The sequence below is a fragment of the Anomaloglossus baeobatrachus genome, chromosome 1, assembly GCF_048569485.1.
Source record: "Anomaloglossus baeobatrachus isolate aAnoBae1 chromosome 1, aAnoBae1.hap1, whole genome shotgun sequence".
NCBI classification, from domain to species: domain Eukaryota; kingdom Metazoa; phylum Chordata; class Amphibia; order Anura; family Aromobatidae; genus Anomaloglossus; species Anomaloglossus baeobatrachus.
In genome coordinates, this window is record NC_134353.1 from 773,323,308 (window position 1) to 773,346,406 (window position 23,099).

Sequence of the window (23,099 nt, forward strand, 5' to 3'; positions counted from 1 at the left end):
CAATTTATGTTTGAGGGGATATGAGTGTTCTCAGTGGGGAAAACACAGCGAAAGACCATAGCATCTAGACTCCTGGTTTTGGACACGGACCACTGCGTTGTCCTGCAGCGAACACCCACATCTCTGCAGAAGGGAAGACACTGTGTCTAGAACACACTGTTTTCCTGATTGTGGGAACCCAGCTTTATAAATATTTTCTGAAATTGCATTACAAAGTTTGGTCCTGATTTATTGACAACTCTTTTTAGCTTGTCTCTTATATTCCTGCATCAGATCATCTGTTACAATTGTACAGCAGTAATCTACAAATATTTATGGATTCCATTGTCCTTAACATCTTTTCTTTATAGCTGCAATATCTAGGTGAAATCTCTTACTGTGCTCATCTTTCACTGATCAACAGTTTGGTGGAAAAATGCCTATATGCAAATGTAGGGAATTAATGTTTAAGGACTTGTTACAGCCAACATCCTTATGTTTTGAGGATATTTTCCAACAACTTGCCCTGCAACAAACAAAGAAACTCCTCATCCTGAAGAAGCTTATAAATCTCAGGTCCAATAAGGATTCCTTTATTTATCTTTGCTTCATTCAACTTTGGAAATTTATCAATGAGATACTTGAATGCTTTTGCATTTTTATGCATTGCCTTAACAAAGTCCTTCATTAGGCCCAATTTGATATTCAATGGTAAGAACAACGTTTTATGTGGATCAACAAGTGCTGGATGCATGGCATTTTATTCCCTGGCTGAAATGAATTTCAGACAGGCCAGTCTCTTTTATTGTAGTGATATTCTCTTGCATGGCTATCCCACTTACACAAAAATCAGCAATACTTTGTGTATCTCCCCGAAGACCAAGTAACAAGGAAACTACCTTTAAGTCACCATAGAGGGACCACAAATGTTAGTTTAGTATAGCTTAGGCACCTCAACAACTGTTTAATGTTTTTATAGGTTTCTTTTAAATGGACTGCATAACCAACTGGAATTGAAGGTAGCACATTGTAATTATGCAACAAGACGGCTTTAGGCTTTTTTTGAATGAACAGATAAGGAACCTCCAGTCCTTTGGATAATGACCTATCTTCAGAGCTTCCATTAAATTGTTGATGTTGTTTCATGCCACAAAACCGCCCTCCATGAAGAAATATTGGGCAAGATCTTCATAACGGTTGCGGAACAAAAAAATCCAAACTTTGCCCACTAGTAGATTCCATTGCTGTAGCCTGGATCCTAAGAGCTCAGCCTTTCTCCTGGGAAGATAGAAATCTCTAACAAAGATCATTCAGTTGACTTTTGTGTTATATGATGTGGTTCAGCTGAGATTGCTGACAGAAAGTCTTGGTCATGTGAGGAATATGCCGCATGACACTTAGCATCCTCTTCTTCCTCGCTTGACGTGACTGAAATTGTTTCTGGTGCTTTTGGAACTGGTAGTTCTTCTGTATGTCGCATTGGGTGTTTAAAGATGGAATGTTAGGATACTGTAAAGGCCACTTCTTCCTTGAAACTCCTTTCCTAATGGAGGGCACCATGCAGAAATAGCAATTAGTAGTGTGGTCGGTTAGCTCTCTCCAGATCATTGGGACAGCAAAAGACAGATGGCCTCTTGCCACATCTATTGCAGCACATAGGCGGAGCCCAACTCTTGTCCTGATCTCCCATGCTGCCAAAAGACAGGCTGTAGGCTTTCATTATCATGGTAGACAAATTTCTCCATCGTGACGGAAATGTGACTGCTCTGCATATGTAGCAAGAACTATCCGCATTGTTAATATAAGAATGAGGAATATCTGAAAAAACTTTTAGAAATATGTCAATGTGATGAGAAACTAAGCTAAGAAATCCTAATGCTGTATGCCTTACACAGAGAGGATCTATGAAAGTAGTTTATGGAACTGTAATAAGATTACATCATTGGAGCGGAGTTGGCATTTTTTGATCGGTCATCCTAAAATTATAGAAAACTGAAGTCTCAAATAGAAGATGTAATAGACTAACTACTAACAATGCAATAATGATAAAATATTGACCACATATTTTTCTTTAACTTGGCATGAATGGTGTCAGAAGAAATTACATCCTCCTCTAGATCTTTAAAATTAGATCCAATCAGCAAATTTATTGTATCTAATACAAGTCTATGGGGAAAATCTGACCGTAAAACTCAGTGTAGCTACAAGAGAAAGTTGCAGATGTCAAAGACGCCCCACAGGTCGGATTACACTGCATTCCAAGATATCACTGTGGGTATAAGATTTCTATAAATCCCATCCACTTTTCTGGGACTGTAACTTTCCATGGGGACTGAACCTTAAGGTAGCATTACGTTGATATATATCAGTGTTTCCCCATCTCCAGTCCTCTGGGACCCCGACAGGTCATGCCTTCAGGATTTCCTCGGTATTGCAGATAAATGGCTTTGGAGGGTTGGTCCTACTGACAGACTCCTTTCCATGCTAGATTTGTGGGTTTTATATGATTGGGCCATATTCCAATCTTTCATTGTGTTGTTCTTTCAGTGAGATTTTGTTACCTGTGGCAAAATATTTAGAGTACGTAAATGATAATGTATTCATTTTCATCTGAAAACAGTAAAAATAATCCGCAAACAATTAAGTGGTGTTGTTTTCATATAAACTTCATTGGATTAAATGTATCTAAGAAAAAAACTAATTCCAGCTATTGTGGTGCTGTCCTATTCAAGTGATTGGGTGAATGAGGCAGCACAGCGGCTGTAAAAATTGCTATAAAAGATGATGATACTATGTAAGTGAAATACATAAAATAATACCTTTTACTACTGCTAAAGACAGTATTTTACAAGCATTTACAATGCAACCTGCAAGCAAATGTAAACATTGAAGAGGCTATAGCAATTTTAGGAACTCTGTAGTCACTTAAAGGGAACCTGTCACCGGATGTTTCTAATACTTACCTAACGGTCGGTGCGGAGCAGACTGGTTGGAGGGGCGTCTCCGTTCTCCGGGTCCTCTTTCGGCCATCTTTCTCCTCCTCCTTCTGAAGCTAGTGTGAATGACGCGTTCTACGTCATCTACACTAGCCGACAGTGAGATCCCGCCCAGGCGCACTTTGATCTGCTCTGAGCAGGGCAGATCAAAGTGCACCTGTGCAGGACCTTACTGTCGGCTAGTGTAGATGACGTAGAACACGTCATCCACACTAGCTTCAGAAGGAGGACAAAGATGGCCGAAAGAGGAGGCGCGGGACCCAGAAAACGAAGATGCCCATTTGACCAGTCTGCTCCGCATTGACCGTTAGGTAAGTATTATGAACATCCGGTGACAGGTTCCCTTTCAAAAAGTTAAGTGGCAGGGATGATGAAGGTCAGAACCTACTGATCTAATATTGATAGTCTAATGTAGAGGTAGGTAATCAATTTTTTTTGCCACCACATAATCCATTTACACTAGTTTCACTTGCTGCGTATTTGGTGCAGAGTTTAAACTTTGATTTTTAAGCTGTAAGCCACATCATTTCTTCATCTAAAATCTCCACATATTGTCCACACTTATACATGCAATTTTATGTAAATACACCACAAATGTACTAACAAGAGTATGGTAATAGAGCATTTCAAAAACAAATCAAAATCTCAACATTGAATCTGAACACTGACTGAAAACATAAAAGGGGCAACAGCATTCATGAAGATAAAAACATATTTTTTAATGAAAAAATGAAAATAAACATTTTAAAACAGCAAACAATGCGTCAACAAATTTATCTCACAAGGGGAGACAGGCCTAAAGATAAATATGCTGCTAGAAGAATAACAGTATTACAGCAATGTCCAGCAAAAAAAAGAATCCGGGTAAGACCATATACCCAGGGGTCAATACCAAGAATATATCTATCCCAAAATCATTGCTAATGGTCTGAGGTAATAGGGTGCATACCATAATATTTAATGCAATCAACTCCTTATTAACCAGCAGTTTAATGTATCGTAGTTATGGTATTAGAATATTGTTTGAAGATATAAAAAAGCTCATAATTACCTTAGTATACACTTGCTGAACCAGACAGCCTGACACCTCTCACCCCGATACGTATTTCACCCAAGCTTTGTCAGCAATTTTAAGTGCATTTAAAGGGAATCTGTCAGCAGATTTTTGCTACCCCATTCTGAGACCAGCATGATGTAGTCAAAGAGACCCTGAATCCAAAGATGTATCACTTCATTTACTGGATGCAGTGGTTCTGACACAGTTTTAAGATTTAGCAATTCAGCAGAGCTCAGAAAGTTCACCCCACACACACCTTGCTTTCTATGTACATCTATAGAGATTGAGCTGCTAATCACAGCAGGGAGAGTGCCACACTAACTGATGTGTAACTGACCTAGTCTGGAAAATATAATCTCCTGAAGAGAAAACAAACATTGCAGGTAAGCAACACCACACAGTGTTATAAGAGACACATCACTAAAATATCTGTGTTAACCCCTGCAGCATGCTGTCATGTGGTGTTCTGCTCTAATCTCATCAGGTATCTGGGCATCTTGAGAGTCTGTTCATACTGCAGAGTCTGACATGACACCTGGTGCTGTAAAGTTAAGCCCGCTTTACACGCTTCAATATATCTCACAATCCGTCGTTGGGGTCAAGTTGTTAGTGACGCACATCCGGCATCGTTTGTGAGGTATCTGCGTGTGACATCTACGTGCGATCAGGATTGAACGCAAAACCGTTGATCGCAAACACATCGTATCTTTGTCTAGAATTGAGCGTCTTGTTGCACGAACCTAGTCAATTGTAACGTGTGACATCCCTCATACGATTGTGATGTCTGAGGCTATGTGCGCAGGTGTGCGCTCTGCACCGCAGCTTAAAAAAGGTCCGCTTTAGAGCGCAGCTGAAAAGCTGCATTCTGAAGCGCCTCACAATGTCTGTCATTCACTAATCTCTGTCAGTCGGTCACTATCTCTGTCCATCACTCTCTGTCCATGTCAGTCTATCCCCCTCTCTCATATACTCATCGATCCCCGATCCTCGGCGCTGCATGGCATTCACACTGCTGCGGTGGCTTTTACTATTTTGAAAAAGCCGGCCGCTCATTAAATAATCTCGTATTCCCTGCTATCCCCGCCCAACGGCGCCTATGATTGGTTACAGTGAGACACGCCCCCACGCTGAGTGACAGGTGTCTCACTGCACCCAATCACAGCAGCCGGTGGGCGTGTCTATACTGTGCAGTGAAATAAATAATTAAATAATTTAAAAAAACGGCGTGCGGTCCCCCCCAATTTTAAAACCAGCCAGATAAAGCCATACGGCTGAAGGCTGGTATTCTCAGGATGGGGAGCTCCACGTTATGGGGAGCCCCCCAGCCTAATAATATCAGCCAACAGTCGCCCAGAATTGCCGCATACATTAGATGCGACAGTTCTGGGACTGTACCCGGCTCTTCCCGATTTGCCCTGGTGCGTTGGCAAATCGGGGTAATAAGGCGTTATTGGCAGCCCATAGCTGCCAATAAGTCCTAGATTAATCATGTCAGGCGTCTCCCCGAGATACCTTCCATGATTAATCTGTAAATTACAGTAAATAAACACACACACCCGAAAAATCATTTATTAGAAATAAAAACACAAACATATACCCTGGTTAACCACTTTAATCAGCCCCAAAAAGCCCTCCTTGTCCGGCGTACTCCAGGATGATGCAGCGTCGCTTCCAGCGCTGCTGCATGGAGGTGACCGGAGCTGCAGAATACACCGCCGCCGCTCCTCTCACCTCCACACAGCTAATGAAGACAGCCGCGTGATCAGCTGAGCTGTCACTGAGGTTACCCGCTGTCACTGGATCCAGCGGTGGCCGCGGGTAACCTCAGTGACAGCTCAGCTGATCGCGCTACTCACCTCAGTTGCTGCGTGGAGGTGAGAGGAGCGGCGGTGAGTAGCGCGATCAGCTGAGCTGTCACTGAGGTTACCCGCGGCCACCGCTGGATCCAGTGACAGCGGGTAACCTCAGTGACAGCTCAGCTGATCGCGCGGCTGTCTTCAGTTGCTGTGTGGAGGTGACAGGAGCGGCGGTGTATTCTGCAGCTCCGGTCACCTCCATGCAGCAGCGCTGGAAGCGATGCTGCACCATCCTGGATTCCGCCGGACATGGAGGGCTTTTTTGGGCTGATTAAAGTGGTTAACCAGGGTATATGTTTGTGTTTTTTATTTCTAATAAAGGATTTTTTCGGGTGTGTGTGTTTATTTACTGTAATTTACAGATTAATCATGGAGGGTGTCTCATAGACGCCTGCAATGATTAATCTAGGATTTATTGGCAGCTATGGGCTGCCATTAACTCCTTATTACCCCGATTTGCCAACGCACCAGGGCAAATCGGGAAGAGCCGGGTACAGTCCCAGAACTGTCGCATCTAATGTATGCGGCAATTCTGGGCGGCTGTTGGCTGATATTGTTAGGCTGGGGGGCTCCCCATAATGTGGAGCTCCCCATCCTGAGAATACCAGCCTTCAGCTGTATGGCTTTATCTGGCTGGTTTTAAAATTGGGGGGGACCGCATGCCGTTTTTTTTAATTATTTAATTATTTATTTCTCTACACAGTATAGACACGCCCACCGGCTGCTGTGATTAGGTGCAGTGTGACACCTGTCACTCAACGTGGGGGCGTGTCTCACTGTAACCAATCATAGGCGCCGGTGGGCGGGGAAAGCAGGGAATACGAGATTATTTAATGGGCGGCCGGCTTTTTCAAAATAGTAAAAGCCGTCGGAGCAGTGTGAACGCCGTGCAGTGCCGGGGATCGGGGATCGGTGAGTATGAGAGAGGGCTGCTCAATTCAGTTACTCAGGAGATTAGCGGTCACCGGTGAGTCCTTCACAGGTGACCGCTAATCAGGGAGCGACACAGACAGAGCCGCAGCATGACAATGAAGTCGGATGAAGTTCACCCGAGTTCATTCTGACAGTGCGGCTCTGTCTGTGTCTGCTGCCATCTGCCATTCAGCTCTGCTACATGGCTGTCTGTGTCTGCTGTCATCTGCCATTCAGCTCTGCTACATGGCTGTCTGTGTCTGCTGTCAGCGGCCATGTAGCAGAGCTGAATGGCAGATGACATAGTAAAAACGCATCTCTACACATTACACACGCTTGTCAAGTCAATAAATAAAAAAAAAAAAAGGGTGCCCAATGCATACGTCACAGAACACATGATCTAAGGATCGCACATAAAATTGATCAATTTAACATAGACTACTAACGCACGTGTGACAGCAAATGAACGACCTACGTGCAATCTCATAAGATCCCGTATGCAACCTGGGCGTGTCACATTGCAAATGCGATTGTACAACTAATTGCAACGTGTAAAGCAGGCTTTACACTGTCAGAGCTGTTTTTTTCTCACTGGTGGTCAGTCTAGCAGGAGTTAATTCCTGTTGGCTTGTAAATTGCTGCTGGGGTCACAAGTTGCTGAAGACCTATCACGGCTGCCTTTGCCCTTTAAAAGATGGTGTAAACTGGTCCGTCATGCTGATTATAGCTCTAGCTTTGCTCCAGCGATACCGGTCTTTGTGTGTGGTGATCCAGCTATTGGTGACCTGATGTATGCTATTTGGTGTGTGATGGAAATATCCTTGTTGTTTGTTTATTTCCTCCCTGTACTTTATGTCTTCCTAAGCACGTATTGTCTTTCCTTTGTGTGTGCTTGCAGTGAGTTTGAGTCTTGGTTTTCCCATGTCTGTCGGTATTTGTGAGATTCATTAATCCTGTCCACCTGGCATATCTTTGAAATAAGGGACAGTTTAGGGTCTCTAGTCTGAGAGCCAGTCTAGGTGTCTCTACTCCTAGTACCATATCATACCACTTGATACATGCTGTCTTCAGATAACATAGCAAAATCCTGCTGACACATTCCCTTTAACAAAGCAATGCTATGCCAACCATTTAACCAGTGGATTTAGGGTTGCCATTGAAATGAATGGGTAAAATCTTCACCCAAAAGGAATTTTGGTAACAAAAATTACATATTGCAGATTTAAAAATACAAAAAAAGCCAATTTCTATGTAGATTTAACACCCAAAAAAATAAATACAGCCTAATAATCTAAACTCATCCACTCTCCTGGTACTGTAAAACACTGCTGCATATACATATTTAAAATTGGTATATAAAATCAACAGCAAATACGCAATGTGAACCTAACCTTAACATTTAGGTTGATGAAGGGGTTCTCATCCCCACCATAACATTTGGACATATGTGAATACCCAGTCATAGCTTTTTCCATTAAAATACTATTCTTTAAATTTAAAGGAAAATCTCCTTTTCCGTATTCATGAAATATATAATTCTTTGTTAATAGCCTTAATCTAATTAGTTGTAAGTAGTGCAGGTCTGTGAAGTTTGTAACATTTGCTGAGCAGTTGAGTTCCATAGGATTAACTGAAACGGCGTTTCCTTCAACAGATTATATTTCTATGCTTAATGTGGTCAGTTCATGGAAAGGTTTAGGAATTCCTGGACATTGCAAGGTTTTGGAATTTACAACTATTAGCTTTATTTCAAGTGTTTAACTTTGCATCCCACAATCCAGATTGTATTTCAAAGTCTGTTTTTATTTGGTAGCCTGGATAGCCTTTACTAGAACATGCACATCCTGGAGTTTTCAAGCTACAAATAATATATCCTCCAAATTTTTATACACAATTACAATTTAAGGAAACTACAAATAAATCCCATGAAATTGTTATGGATTATTGTAGCTAAACATTAAAATATTAAAGTAAAAATTAAAGGAGAGGTCACCCCACCCCACCCCCATGGAAGGCCCACATTTGTCTGTTTTTATGTTGTTGGTTTTTTTTATAATATGTCAAACGAAGACTAACGTTTTACTGCTTCTCATATCTACCCATAGGAACGCATCTTTTAGTGGTCCAAAATATTTGTGATGGGAATTTTTCTCTCAAATATTCCTTGTACAACAACTACTTCTAGAGTTAATAGAACTTGAAATTCGTATTTTAGTTTCTTGCCACAACATATCCATCGGCTGCTCAGAATCACATAATCAATACTTCAGATTCTGTCGGTATTTTTTACTAACGGTATACTGACACATTACACTCTTCGGGGCTATTCACATGTCAGATTTGTTTTTCAAATTAATGGCCTACGAAAAAGCTGAGACATAACTTACTTTGGACAAACTTAGTCAGTGAAAAAATTGGACAGTGCACTGCTGCCTGATGCCATCATAGTTACATTTGTGTTCTGACCGATCTTTACTGACTACTAGAAGAAACTTGTGACTTATCAATCATTTGATTTTTTTTTATACAAGAAAAATGGAGTTCACACTAATGGTAAAAATGAACATGTTAAACAAGCTGGGTGAAAATTGGATCTGGCAGATTGTAGAAAATTGCAGTAGAGAAAAAAATTCTGGCATGGGAATTAGGCCTTAGATGGGCTTTACATGCTGCGACATCGCTAGCATCGGCTAGCGATGACGCATGCGATAGCACCCGCCCCTGTCGGTGGCACGATATGTGGTGATCGCTGCCGTAGCGAATATTATCGCTACGGCAGCATCACACGCACATACCTGTGCAGCGACGTCGCTGTGACTGGCGAACCACCTCCTTTCTAAGGGGGCGGTTCGTTCAGCGTCACAGCGATGTCACAGCAGCGTCACTGAACCACCGCCCAATAGAAAAGGAGGGGAGGAGATAAGCGACCGGAACATGCCGCCCACCTCCTTCCTTCCTCCTTTTCCAGTGGACACAGGTAAGGAGATGTTTGTTGTTCCAGCGGCGTCACACATAGCGATGTGTGCTGCCGCAGGAACGACTAACAACATCGTTACTGCAGCAGCAACGATAATTGGGAATAGGGGGTGATGTCACCTATGAAGGATTTTGAACGTTTTTCAAAATCGCTCATAGGTGTCACACACAACGACATCGCTAAAGCGGCCGGATGTGCGTCACAAATTCCGTGACCCCAACGAGAACGCTTTAGCGATATCGTAGCGTGTAAAGCCACCCTTAGGCTGAAAATGGACAATCAATTGAAACAACAATTCATTGGGTGAAGTTCAACCAGGAACAGAAGTGAGCGGACCAATGGAAGTTTAATTCGGTGCGTGCAGCTGAACTTTAAAGATTGATTTTTGACCAGAACTAGACCTGAACCTTAATGGAAGTCACTGATTGGCAGTTCGGGTCACCATCTACATGTACCCAGCCATAAAAAGATCACTTCTGGGGGTTGGCAGGGGGGGGTTTCTATATTTTTTTTGGGGTGCACACTACATCTGATAATACTGTTGTTACTTCCAGTGTGAGCCATTCAAACACTGCAAGGGACTTGAACCGGGCTGAGTACAGCGATGATTGCATGAGTGGTGTTCATACATGAAGCCCCCAAACTCCAAATCCGAACTCGGGTTTTTTTTGTAAAGTTTGTGTTTGGTACAAACACTGAGCACCAAACCTCGAATTTTCTCATCTCTAACCACGAAGAAAAATTTGATACATCATTATTTTCTAGACAGATTGGCCATGTTTGGAATTTTTGATTAATGATTGTTAGTATGCAAAAGATCTTTTCCTAAAAAGAAATTTCCCAGAAAGATTGTTTGCCCCTTGGCCAATGTATTTGAGCACATATTGCCAGTTTCAATGACTGTACATGCCAATATAGGATAAATTTACATGGCTATGTCGGTGAAATTATTGTTCATCAGATAATAAGTTATTCAATGAATGTTGACATTAACCTGTTTCTGTCTGAAGTGTACACTGTATATATTGGTGTAAAGTTGATGAAAATGAACAAATTCAACTAAAATAATAATTTGTGGGATGCCATTTAACAACATTTGATTTAGCCAACAGATTTTAGATAGACATTATTTGGGAAAAAGTCAGTAAGGTTTAATATAATCAGCAGTCAATGAAAGAGCTATCAAAGAATAATCCCAGTCCAGTCCTATAGCATTTACAAATAAAACTTATGCTGTTATTTAACATACTAGAAGGTGGCCCGATTCTACGCATCGGGTATTCTAGAATTTACGTATTGTGTAGTTCATGTATGATTTTTGTTATATATATATAGATGTTGTTGTGTGTACTTACCAAGTGTTTGTGTAGGGCGCTGTACATGTTCTGGGTGTTGTCTGGGTGTGGCGGGGGGTGAGAGCGGTGTTGTATGTGTGTTGCGTGTGTTGCGTTGATTGTGGAGCGCTGTATGTCTGTAGCATTGTGTGTGTGTGTGTGTTGCACGGTTTGTGTGTGTGGTGTGTTTTGGGGGGAGGTATGTTTTGTGCAATGTGTGTGTTGTGCGGTATGTGCGTATATTTATGTATGCCGCGGTGTTTGTGTGTTGGGTGTTGTGTGTGTGCAGCGTTGTCTGTGTGTGTGGGTGTCTGTGTAGGGCGTTGCTTGTGGTTCCCAGTGTGTGATGTGTTGTGCAGTGCGCGTGTGTGTGTGTGTTGGGGGGAGGTGTGCACCCCCATCGTGCTCCATCCCCCATGCTGTGCACCCCCCCATCGTGCTCCATCCCCCATGCTGCGCACTCCCCATCGTGCTCCATCCGCCATGCTGCGCACTCCCAAACGTGGTCCATCCGCCATGCTGCGCACTCCCAAACGTGCTCCATCCGCCATACTGCGCACTCCACATCGTGCTGCATCCCCCATGCTGCGCACTCCCAAACGTGCTCCATCCGCCATGATGCGCACTCCCAAACGTGCTCCATCCGCCATGCTGCGCACTCCCCATCGTGCTCCATCCGCCATGCTGCGCACTCCCAAACGTGCTCCATCCGCCATGCTGCGCACTCCCAAACGTGCTCCATCCGCCATGCTGCGCACTCCCAAACGTGCTCCATACGCCATGCTGCGCACTCCTAAACGTGCTCCATCCGCCATGCTGCGCACTCCCAAACATGCTCCATCCGCCATGCTGCGCACTCCCAAACGTGCTCCATCCGCCATGCTGCGCACTCCCAAACGTGCTCCATCCGCCATGCTGCGCACTCCCAAACGTGGTCCATCCGCCATGCTGCGCACTCCCAAACGTGCTCCATCCGCCATGCTGCGCACTCCCCAACGTGCTCCATCCACCATACTGCGCACTCCCAAACGTGCTCCATCCGCCATGCTGCGCACTCCCAAACGTGGTCCATCCACCATGCTGTGCACTCTCAAACGTGGTCCATCCGCTATGCTGCACACTCCCAAACGTGCTCCATCCGCCATGCTGCGCACTCCCAAACGTGCTCCATCCGCCATGCTGCGCACTCCCAAACGTGCTCCATCCGCCATGCTGCGCACTCCCAAACGTGCACCATCCGCCATGCTGCGCACTCCCAAACGTGCTCCATCCGCCATGCTGCGCACTCCCAAACGTGCTCCATCCGCCATGCTGCGCACTCCCAAACGTGCTCCATCCGCCATGCTGCGCACTCCCAAACGTGCTCCATCCGCCATGCTGCGCACTCCCAAACGTGCTCCATCCGCCATGCTGCGCACTCCCCATCGTGCTCCATCCCCCATGCTGCGCACCCCCCATCGTGCTCCATCCCCCATGCTGCACCAGCATCAGCCTCTCTGCCCGCAGCATCAGCCTCTCTGCCCGCAGCATCAGCCTCTCTCCTCCCAGCATCAGCCTCTCTCCTCCCGGCATCAGCCTCTCTTCTCCCAGCATCAGCCTTTTCTGTCCCTAGCATCAGCCTCTCTCCTCCCAGCCTACCCCAGCCTCAGCCTCCCCCAGCATCATCTTCTCTTCTCTCAGCCTCCCCCTCCCAGCCTTCCTCAGGATCAGCCTCTCTCCTCCCAGCATCAGCCTCTCCTCCCAGCATCAGCCTCTCTCCTCCCAGCATCAGCCTCTCTCCTCCCAGCATCAGCCTCTCTCCTCCCAGCATCAGCCTCTCTCCTCCCAGCATCAGCCTCTCCCCTCCCAGCATCAGCCTCTCTCCTCCCAGCATCAGCCTCTCTCCTCCCAGCATCAGCCTTTTCTGTCCCCAGCATCAGCCTCTCTCCTCCCAGCCTACCCCAGCCTCAGTCTCCCCCAGCATCAGCCTCTCTTCTCTCAGCCTCTCCCTCCCAGCCTTCCCCAGGATCAGCCTCTCTCCTCCCAGCCTCCTCCAGCATGCCGTGCTCCTCTGCCGACACAGATCCGATCGCACGCACACACACACACACACCCGATCGCATACACTCACACACACCCCATTGCATACACTCACACACACCCGATCGCATACACTTATGCACACACACATTGACGATATTGCACATACGCGCTCACACTCACAACATCCGGAGATACCACATGCTTCTGGCCATGTGATCCTCTGGCAGGTCCTGTAAGGTCACTGCACAGTATCGCCACCGAGAAGCAAGCGATATCCCAGGATGTTGTGAGTGTGTGGATGCGATGTGATGTGTGTGTGAGGTGTGTGTGAGAGCGAGTGTGATCTGATGTGTGTGTGTGTGTCTGTTGTTATGTGCGTGCGTGTGTGTATGTTCCGCCGCTGCAGGACCTTGATGCGCTGGTAACTATGCTACCATGGTTACCAGCGTATCCCGTCCCCCGCTTGCACGGGAGGCCACACCAGCATACGGCGACAACTCCAGCAATGCGAGGGTATGTGTCGGCTGGGTTGGCGGCATACGCTGATGTGGGCTCCCGGGGGTACAATACTCACCTGGGAGTCGTGGCTCCATGTCGGTCGGTTCGGGGAATGCGTGCGGGGGGCGGGGCCAGAGCGAGCCTGCATTGCGTGAGGGGGGCAGGGCGTGGGCGAGTTGCCTGGGCGAGCGGCCAATCCGTGCGGGGGTGCGGGGCCATGGCGAGCCCAGCTGCCAATCAGCTTTGTGTCACCGTAAGGACATAATTTTGGAGCAAGACAGACAGACAGACAGACAGACAGAATAAGGCAATTATATATATATAGATATGGCCATTTTAAACTGCCAACAAACGTGTCTGACAATTGTTTGTTTAATGATTTTTCAAATATCAACCTATTTTTGCTTGATATGTATGACTGCATTTTTCTAAAGAAGAAGACCTTTATAATTCAGCATGTAATGGAAAATGGCATGATAGTTTTTCTAATGGATTATATATCAATCAGTGGTCTACACAAGCCACGTTAGAAATGAGAGGAACACAGAACCACAGTACAGACTTTTACATTTCTATGGGTGTCATAGTATTAAGGGTTTACCTGGTGAGGAGGATTCTCTAAGGTGTAGGTGTCATGAGTGTGTCCCGCCCAAGGGAGACTTCGGGCAAGTCTGGAATCAGAAGGCCACAGAGCCTTATTGCTTGCAGATTCAGTACTGATAATTGAATATCTTTTTGCTATTAGTGTTTTAAGAGTTATGTACCCTTTCCTGCCTGGCTGCTGGCTGCAGCTTTTAATCCCAGGTTCAGCTCTTTGTGATCACTCCCCTTTACTATTTGAAGTCATGTGACTGATCAGCTGATGCCAGTGAGAGAAACTTTGGAAGGAGTCTGCCCTGGAAGATGTGTTTCATGTTGTGTGCAGCTGTATTGTTAGCTGCTTTGAAGCTGCTTTGAGTGTTTTAATTTTCATGTCTATTGCCCCTGTCTGTTTTCCTACCCTTGTGTTTATCTCTTATAGAGTCTAGATTAGTGCTCTCATCGACCTGCTCACTAGTCAGGGTGAGTTTAGGGCAAGCAAGGTTTTTGACGGCCAGAAAAACGTTACATTCTGTGTTGCTCCCCGCCCAGCGGTCAGTCAAAAAACGACTGACCGCGACACAGCGGATGCAACGCAAGGTCATCAGTCACAATCCGCCACTAATACAAGTCTATGGGACACAACGGAATCCGCTAAACGGATAGCGTTGTTTACCAGAGCGGCGGATTGTGACTGATACATTTTAATGGAAACGTGAACCTAGCCTTACCTACAAGAGTGAATAGTGAAACTGGTAATTTGCTTAAAGAGTTATGCCTAGAAGTAAAGACATATGCAAAAGGAAAGAAGTAGTTAAACACATCATAGCAGTGAAGTATTGGAAGAAACATTGTTCAAACCCACAAAGCAGAAATATATTGGCAAACTGGAAACTTGCTTGCAGAGCTTTGTTACTTTGATTCCAGAGACTCAGGTGTGAACAGCAATGAGAACAGGAACTAAAAGTTCTTAATCTGAAAACTTGATTGCAAACAAATAGGTGCTTTCTACATGTATTTAATGGGGACAAAGCTTAAAAATAAACATAGATAATTCAATGACAGCCAGAAGTAGCTGGAGTTATTTAGACTGCTCACTGAATTTGAGCTTAGTAGAAGTTGAAGCAACTCTTGACAAACACATGGTAACTCAAACCAATCCTTTCTCAATACTCAGACAATACATGGTAGCTGAACTAACCTTAAAAGTCCTTTGGTGATGATGTCAGATTTATTTGCCAGGTTATCACAGTAATCTGGTGTGGACTAACACATAGAAAACTGGCCATAGAGTAAAGGCCCCGTCACACACAACGAAATCGCTAACGAGATTGTTGATGAGTCACAGTTTCTGTGACATAGCAACGATTTTGCCAGCGACCTCGTTATGTGTGACACCTGCCAGCAATCAGGCCCCTGCTGTGAGATCGCTAGTTGTTGCCGAATGGTCCGAACCATTTTCTTCATAGGCGATGTCCTGCTGGGCAGGACGCTTCGCTGTGTTTGATGCCTATCAACGACCTCCTAACAGGGTTGTTATACATATATAACGATCCGCCAAGATCGTTATAAGGGTCGCTCATGGTTAGTACTGCGTCGTTGGTAAGGTCTGACTGTGTGACATCTCACCAGCTCCTTACCAGAGATCCTTATCAGGCCGTATCGTTGTCGGGATCGCTGGTAAGTCATTGTGTGTGACTGGGCCTTAAGGAAGCAATGCCTGAGCAGGACAACTGAGTATATCATACAGTAGATCTATACAAAACACAGATTAATATTATGGCAACATGAATGAGGCAAAAAATATAACACTAAGGGCTATTTCATGGGAAACCAATAAACTTACCAGCAATATTGTGGTTTGGAAGTAAACCACAGTTTTTGTAGAAAATCCATGCAAGCACAGTGAAAACATACAAACTCTACACTTATGTTGTCCGTGGTCAAATATGAATTTCCCCAGTGCTGCTAGAAAATAGTGCAAACCACTGAGCAAATGTGCATCTTTCTTTTGTCAACACTGAGGCGGGCTTTGCACACTACGACATCGCAGGTGCGATGTCGGTGGGGTCAAATTGAAAGTGACGCACATCCGGCATCGCATGCGACATCGCAGTGTGTAAAGCCTAGATGATACGATTAACGAGCGCAAAAGCGTCGTAATCGTATCATCGGTGCAGCGTCGGCGTAATCCATAATTACACTAACGCGACGGTCCGATATTGTTCCTCGCTCCTGCGGCAGCACACATTGCTGTGTGTGAAGCCGCAGGAGCGAGGAACATCTCCTACCGGCGTCACCACGGCTTCCGTAGGCTATGCGGAAGGAAGGAGGTGGGCGGGATGTTTACATCCCACTCATCTCCGCCCCTCCGCTCCTATTGGCCGCCTGCCGTGTGACATCGCAGTGACGCCGCACAACCTGCCCCCTTAATAAGGAGGCGGGTCGCCGGCCAGAGCGACGGTCGCAGGGCAGGTGAGTGCATGTGAAGCCGGCGTAGCGATAATTTTCGCTAAGCCAGCTTTCACAAGATATTGTACCTGCGACGGGGGCGGGGACTATCGCGTGCGACATCGCAGCATCGGCTTGCGATGTCGCAACGTGCAAAGCCCGCCTGACTCTAGAGAAAGATAAAAAGATTTTCCTCTAAGGTATTTTATGACCTCAGTAAAATAGATACAAGCTGTCAAATAATAAAAATGTATCTGTTTCTTTTTAAGGATTAATCACATATTACTCTTTCAAAAATTGCTTCTCTCTAAAGGTCTAGATGTAAAAATGATGTTTATTTGTTAAATGCTTCAAGCAGCAAAAATATTTTCTTTTTTTCATATGTTTAATTTAAACCAACAGATATTGATGAATGCAGCACTATTCCCGGTATTTGTAATGGAGGAGAATGTTCCAATACAATTGGTAGCTATTATTGCATTTGTCCACGTGGATATCTCACATCTGCTGATGGCTTACAATGTATCGGTAAGGAAAATTTTTTTGAAAAACTTGAGAATTATTGTAAGACTTAATATTCTGAATATTTTTTAAAGTGGCTTAGACAACGAATGTTTTTTAACCATAATTATAATTTTTATTGTTTTTTGTTAATAAATTTATATACATTATTGACAACGTAGTCTATACAGTAATGCAAAAATATATGCTAATATATACATAAATGGATTTACCTACTTTGTCCTTAGATAAACTTCACATTGTTCCTCTGGACTTCATCACTTTTCAGGTCAATTCAGGTTATTACTCACCCTTAGTCACTATGATTTATCCAATATACAAATGCATTGACTGAATATAAACAGCCTAAAGGAACATTCTGAAAGAACCTTGATATCTTTATACCAACTAAGCACTGAAGATCTAAAAACAAGAACAAGACACATTAGTTTTCAGCTGTAGTTGTATCTGTTTGGCTGGGGGCTGCTATTCCACACCACTTTTTAAAAACTGTCTTGAGTAATAGGGTTGGTTCGGAAGCCAACTAGAAAAAATATTTATAATATTCATAGATTCAGATGATGACGATTAGAATAAGCATTGTTGTAAGATAGCATATGATGAGACAGAGATTTATTATAAAATATTAAATAAATTGATGTAAAATTTTTTTAACTCAGTTATAAAATACAAACATTAAAACATATGTAAACATTAAAATTTTGGCTTCTTAACCAAAGATTTGGATGTGTTATTTGTATCATTCCATGCAGAAATGCTAACTGCATATCTAGATCTAAGACAGTCATGTAATAGAAAAAAGCAGTCTTAAGGGCGCTTTACTTGCTGCGATCTCGCTAGCGAGATCACTAGCGTGCGTACCCACCCCCGTCGGTTGTGCGTCACGGGCAAATCGCTACCCATGGGGCACAACATCTCTCAGACCTGTCACACTATTTACCTGCCTAGCGACGTCGCTGTGACCGGCGAACCGCCTCCTTTCTAAGGGGGCGGTTCGTTCAGCGTCACAGTGACGTCACTAAGCGGCCGCCCAATAGAAGCGGAGGGGGCAGAGATGAGTGGTACAAACAACCCGCCCACCTCCTTCCTTCCTCATTGCGGGCGGCCGCAGGTAAGGTGAGGTTCCTTGTTCCTGCGGTGTCACACATAGCGATGTGTGCTGCCGCAGGAATGACAAACAACCTGCGTCCTGCAACAGCAACGATATTTGGGAACTGGACAGCGTGTTGATGATCAACGATAAGGTGATATTTTTGATCGTTAGCGGACGCTCATACGTGTCACACACAACGACGTCGCTAACGGGAACGGATGTGCGTCACGAATCCCGTGACCCCAACGACATCTCATTAGCGATGTTGTTGCGTGTAAAGCGGCCTTTAGTTTCTTCTAATATTTCTGGATCTGGCACCAGATTTCAAACTTCTAATTTGTACACTACTAAGTAGATCTTTTAGCATTAATAAGCATGTTATGTTCAAAATGGCAAGTATAACTGAGTCTCTACTCACCTAGTTTTATTAATAATTCTCCCACATTCCTCCTGCTGCTGAGATCTCACACTGCTCAGTAAAAGCTGCAGCTGTTGGAGAGGCCGGGTGGGAAACGAGGAAATTCACTTAGACACACAAGCTATTTATTTCCATAGCAGAACTCATAAACACTCATCTCAATATCAGAATTCTAAAGCCATTCTTAAACGGAATTTTCAAAGTAAATACACCCACCTGATCAATGCCAAGGAATGTATATATTATAATTTATTCAGTTTACATTTATGGCCAAAAGCATTGGCACCCTTGAAATTGTTCCAGAAAATGAAATAATTCTCACAGAAAATTATTGCCATTTCACATATTTTGTCATACACATGTTTATGTCCTTTGTGTGTATTGGAACAACACAAAAAACATAGAAAAAAAGCAAATTGGACATAATTTCACACAAAACCACAAAATGAGCCAGACGAAATTGTTGACATTTCCAAAATTGTCAATAAATAACTTTGTTTCAAGCTGATTCAAACTCACCTGTAAAAAGTAACAGGTGTGGGAAATATGGAAATCACACAGGTTTTTGTCTGTTCATTAATCCTTAAAAAAGAATAATCAGTGTATAATCGGTGGAGGTGCGACACTCTACAACCCTGCCGATCAGCTGTTCCTGGAGACATCGCCAGCTAGATGTACTCAGTTTTGGAGCTGCACAGCACATCTCCATCAATTGCCGTGGCTGGATCTAGCAGCCACGTAGTGTGTTGTTATCCATAGATGAGGTTCATGTGTGCATATTATCATCCAGAGAGAAAGGATAGTTTGTCATCTGTATAACATTCATTTTTATACATCAGCAGACCTTATTTACTAAACTATTGAAATTATTTTTAATGGCTTTTAAGTTAAATAAAATCCACTTGTACATTTGTATTTTTTTTCATAGATCAGAGATCCGGCATATGCTTCTCCAGCCTTGTGAATGGACGTTGTGCACAGGAGTTGACGGGCAGATTTACCAAAATGCAGTGTTGCTGCGAATCTGGTCGCTGCTGGGCGCTGGGCTCCTTACCTGAGTTGTGTCCAGTAAGAGGTTCTGGTAAGCAGAAAACTATGCAATTAAGTCATTATAATTTACAATCAAAAATTTGAAAAGCTGGCCTTCTTACAAATAAGACTGTTCCTAATAATCAAATAAAATATTATATATTGTGATCTTCGGAGTAATTGTTCCTTACTCTTGCTCTCAATTAAGTGTTTTTAGTCTGTCACATCAAACATTCTGTCCTTGATCTGCCGTATCTCCAAGTAGTATATGTAGTAGGAACTAAGCATCTTGTATTGTTTTAGATAAGTCCATATTGCATAGGCTGTAAGTTATTGATCTGGACAGAAACGTCTTACACAGACCACCAGAAGCAATTGGGATGGAACAACTAAATTTTAGCATCTCCTTCATAGGGCTTTATAGCAGCCGCAAGGTCTACCTTTATGGTACATTCAGAAAATTATACATCTGAGCAGCATATTGGTGATAAATGTGCTTTAATTAATACATTATTATCATCATTATTATTATCATTATTATTATTATTTTACCATTTGTCAATTTTCCCATTTGGGCATCAGAACATGATGCTCTAAAAAATTTTCACAGTTACCTTTACATGTAGCATCTTCTTCATATACTAAATTATACTTTTTGCCTACTTGATTGTAATTGGTAATTCTCGGAAATATCCATGTTTATTTACTGAAATGACCCAAACTAACAATGTTTTCCTTCCTAGATGACTACCGAAGGCTTTGTGTTGAAGGTGTTCCATTCGGGGGCCCTAGACCTGGTGGTCCTGTTGTAATTGGACCCAATGGATTTGGCCCTGGAAATGGTTATATCCCTGTACCTGGTGGTAATGGATTTCCTCCTATAGTAGGAGGAACAGGATTAGATGGAACTGGCACTGGAAGCACTGGAGGTGTTGGTAAGTTGGAAAATTTAGTCTAAACGTCAGATAAAAAAAAGTTGAGGAGATTTTGTGCTATGTGGCTTAGAAAAAATATGAAAACATGTTTAGTTGTCTGTACTGGTAGAGAAAGTGCTGCAAAATATTTTTGAAATCCCAAAAATATGTTTGTATATAACCCTAATGTAATCCCTGTGATAATCGGCAGCATTAAAATGTTAGCTGACATTTCTAACAAGCTTACCATATTCATGACTGGGTAGCTTGAAAAATGAAAGAATGATTAACGTCAATCTCACTACACTCATATACTGTGTGTGTATATATATATATGTATATATATATATATACATATATATATACACACACACTTTTCTGTAGTGTTAGTTTACATAATGAAATTGTAGATGGAAAATGCAAAAAAATATATTTTCATGATTTGTTCGTGTATTCTGTAAATGGACTAGAACTGAGCCGTCATTTGTACTAGACAGTGTAGAGCGCTTCTGTAGAGCATGGCTTCTGCTTGATCCGATTTTGCAAAAGTACTGTCCATACACCTATAAATTGTGGCAATACATCAGTAGAACCTGTTGGACCACATCAGATCTTTAGGAATACACCTTACATACACAGCAGTCTCGCTACGTATAAATAATTCATTTTTATTACATATGGAGATAAAATAAAAATACATAAAAAGAATGGTAGAATTCACTCCCAAGAAAATGAAGCTGCACAATATAAACATTAGATAGCGTACATAGGGGGAACGTATTGTGCTAGCATGGCTTAAATAATGCATCTCTAGTATAAAGCAAAGTTAAAACTTAATTAATCACATGAAAAGCAACAACACATAAGTTAAATAAAAAATATACAGGAAATTTCTAAAAATTATATTTGAATGCCATTCGCATTGAATCAATTTTACTCATTATTAATTGTAACTGTAACGGTAGGTTTATTTATTACTGTTCATGAAATGCACACAACACTCACTTGTGATGCCAGAGTTCTTGAACCGTGTATACAGCCTTACACAGAAATTCAGGAAATTAGAGAGAGCGAAATAAAGTGTAAAAATAAAACTTCTTACCTTTGCTGCAGCTAAAATTTCACTGTCTCAAGAATTTTCAAAACGTCTTCCAAATAGGCTAGTTTGCCACAGCCCCACGGCGCCAAAACCTGTTGTAGCTGTTCTGCTCTGACCCAAAGGTCAGAATATGGGATCACCAGTGAGGTCCAAATTGAATTAGGCTTCTTAGATAGCAATCACTAAAGGAAATGCAAACTTGTTGTGAGAAAAATCAGTTTCTGTTTATTTACCAGTGCACGCATAATTTATACCATTTGCAAACCAATGTAATATTGCATAAATACTTTATTGGAAATATACCAGTTGCCCCCCCTGCGTCATATATGACCTTAAGTCTCAGAAACATATAGGCTTAGAGGCTGGTATATGAGATAAGAAAATATTTTAAACAAAAGTAAAACCTTTAATATGACACTATGAGGCTGATATGTACTAAACAAAATGCATGGAGGTTTTGTGTGTCAGATTCCTTATGGATCTGACAAAGCCCAAATCATGAAATTCTCCATTAGACGCCATATACATGGACGGTGTCTCTATAGAAGTATTGCTGCTATGCTAGCCAGTATGACCCTTTAATGTAATACACAGCTATGAAATAAGTATATATAATATGAGTTTATTTCTTTGTTATTTCAGCAACATTAAATCAAACAATAGACATATGTAAACTATACCCAAATCTTTGTCTAAATGGACGGTGTATTCCTAACCTTAATAGTTACCGTTGTGAATGTAACATGGGATATAAGCAAGAGACGCAAACAGAATGCAATGGTAAGTGACATTTACATACCAGTTTGAACTTAGTGTATATTTTTAACCATTATTATATTTTCTTTTCTATTTTATATACATATTACATATGATATAGATGATTTTGGAGCTCAATTTGTCTGGGTGTTTTAAGATCCCATAGAAGATGGTGCCAAATGCACTTGTTTGGATTACAACTTTCCACTTTCCAAAATTTACTTTCTGAGAGGCAAGGATAAACATACAAGAAAGAGGGAGACTGGTAATACACAGTAACGCTTGCCCTAATGCATACTCAGCACCCCAGGGTGTCATTAATAGCAATTTAAACCATTATACATGGAATGCTTACTATAAGCATGTCTAACCACCTAAATTAAATAAGTGAACTGCAATCATTTATACAAAATTTGTAAGTGGACATAGTTTATTTTGGAAATGAATAGATTATTGTTGAAATTATCTGATAACATAGAGTTTGAAGAAATGTTCCACATGGAAATAAACAAATTTGAACCAATAATCTAAATTTGACTTGCAGCTATTTGAATAGTTATACTGTTTGGATATTTAGTAAAAGTTTTTGGAAATTTTACTTAAAATT

General features: G+C 42.6%; 1 protein-coding gene across 1 annotated transcript in view; it reads left to right on the plus strand.

Annotated features, from left to right (window-relative positions):
* The window catches only part of FBN2 (fibrillin 2), a 415,749-nt gene that overhangs the window by 168,335 nt on the left and 224,315 nt on the right, over nt 1-23,099 (plus strand). Inside the window, exons 8-11 of the mRNA XM_075324675.1 lie at nt 17,064-17,189; nt 19,623-19,775; nt 20,467-20,658; nt 22,379-22,516. Of these exons, the coding sequence (XP_075180790.1) occupies nt 17,064-17,189; nt 19,623-19,775; nt 20,467-20,658; nt 22,379-22,516 (609 nt within the window). The remainder of the gene's footprint in view (nt 1-17,063; nt 17,190-19,622; nt 19,776-20,466; nt 20,659-22,378; nt 22,517-23,099) is intronic.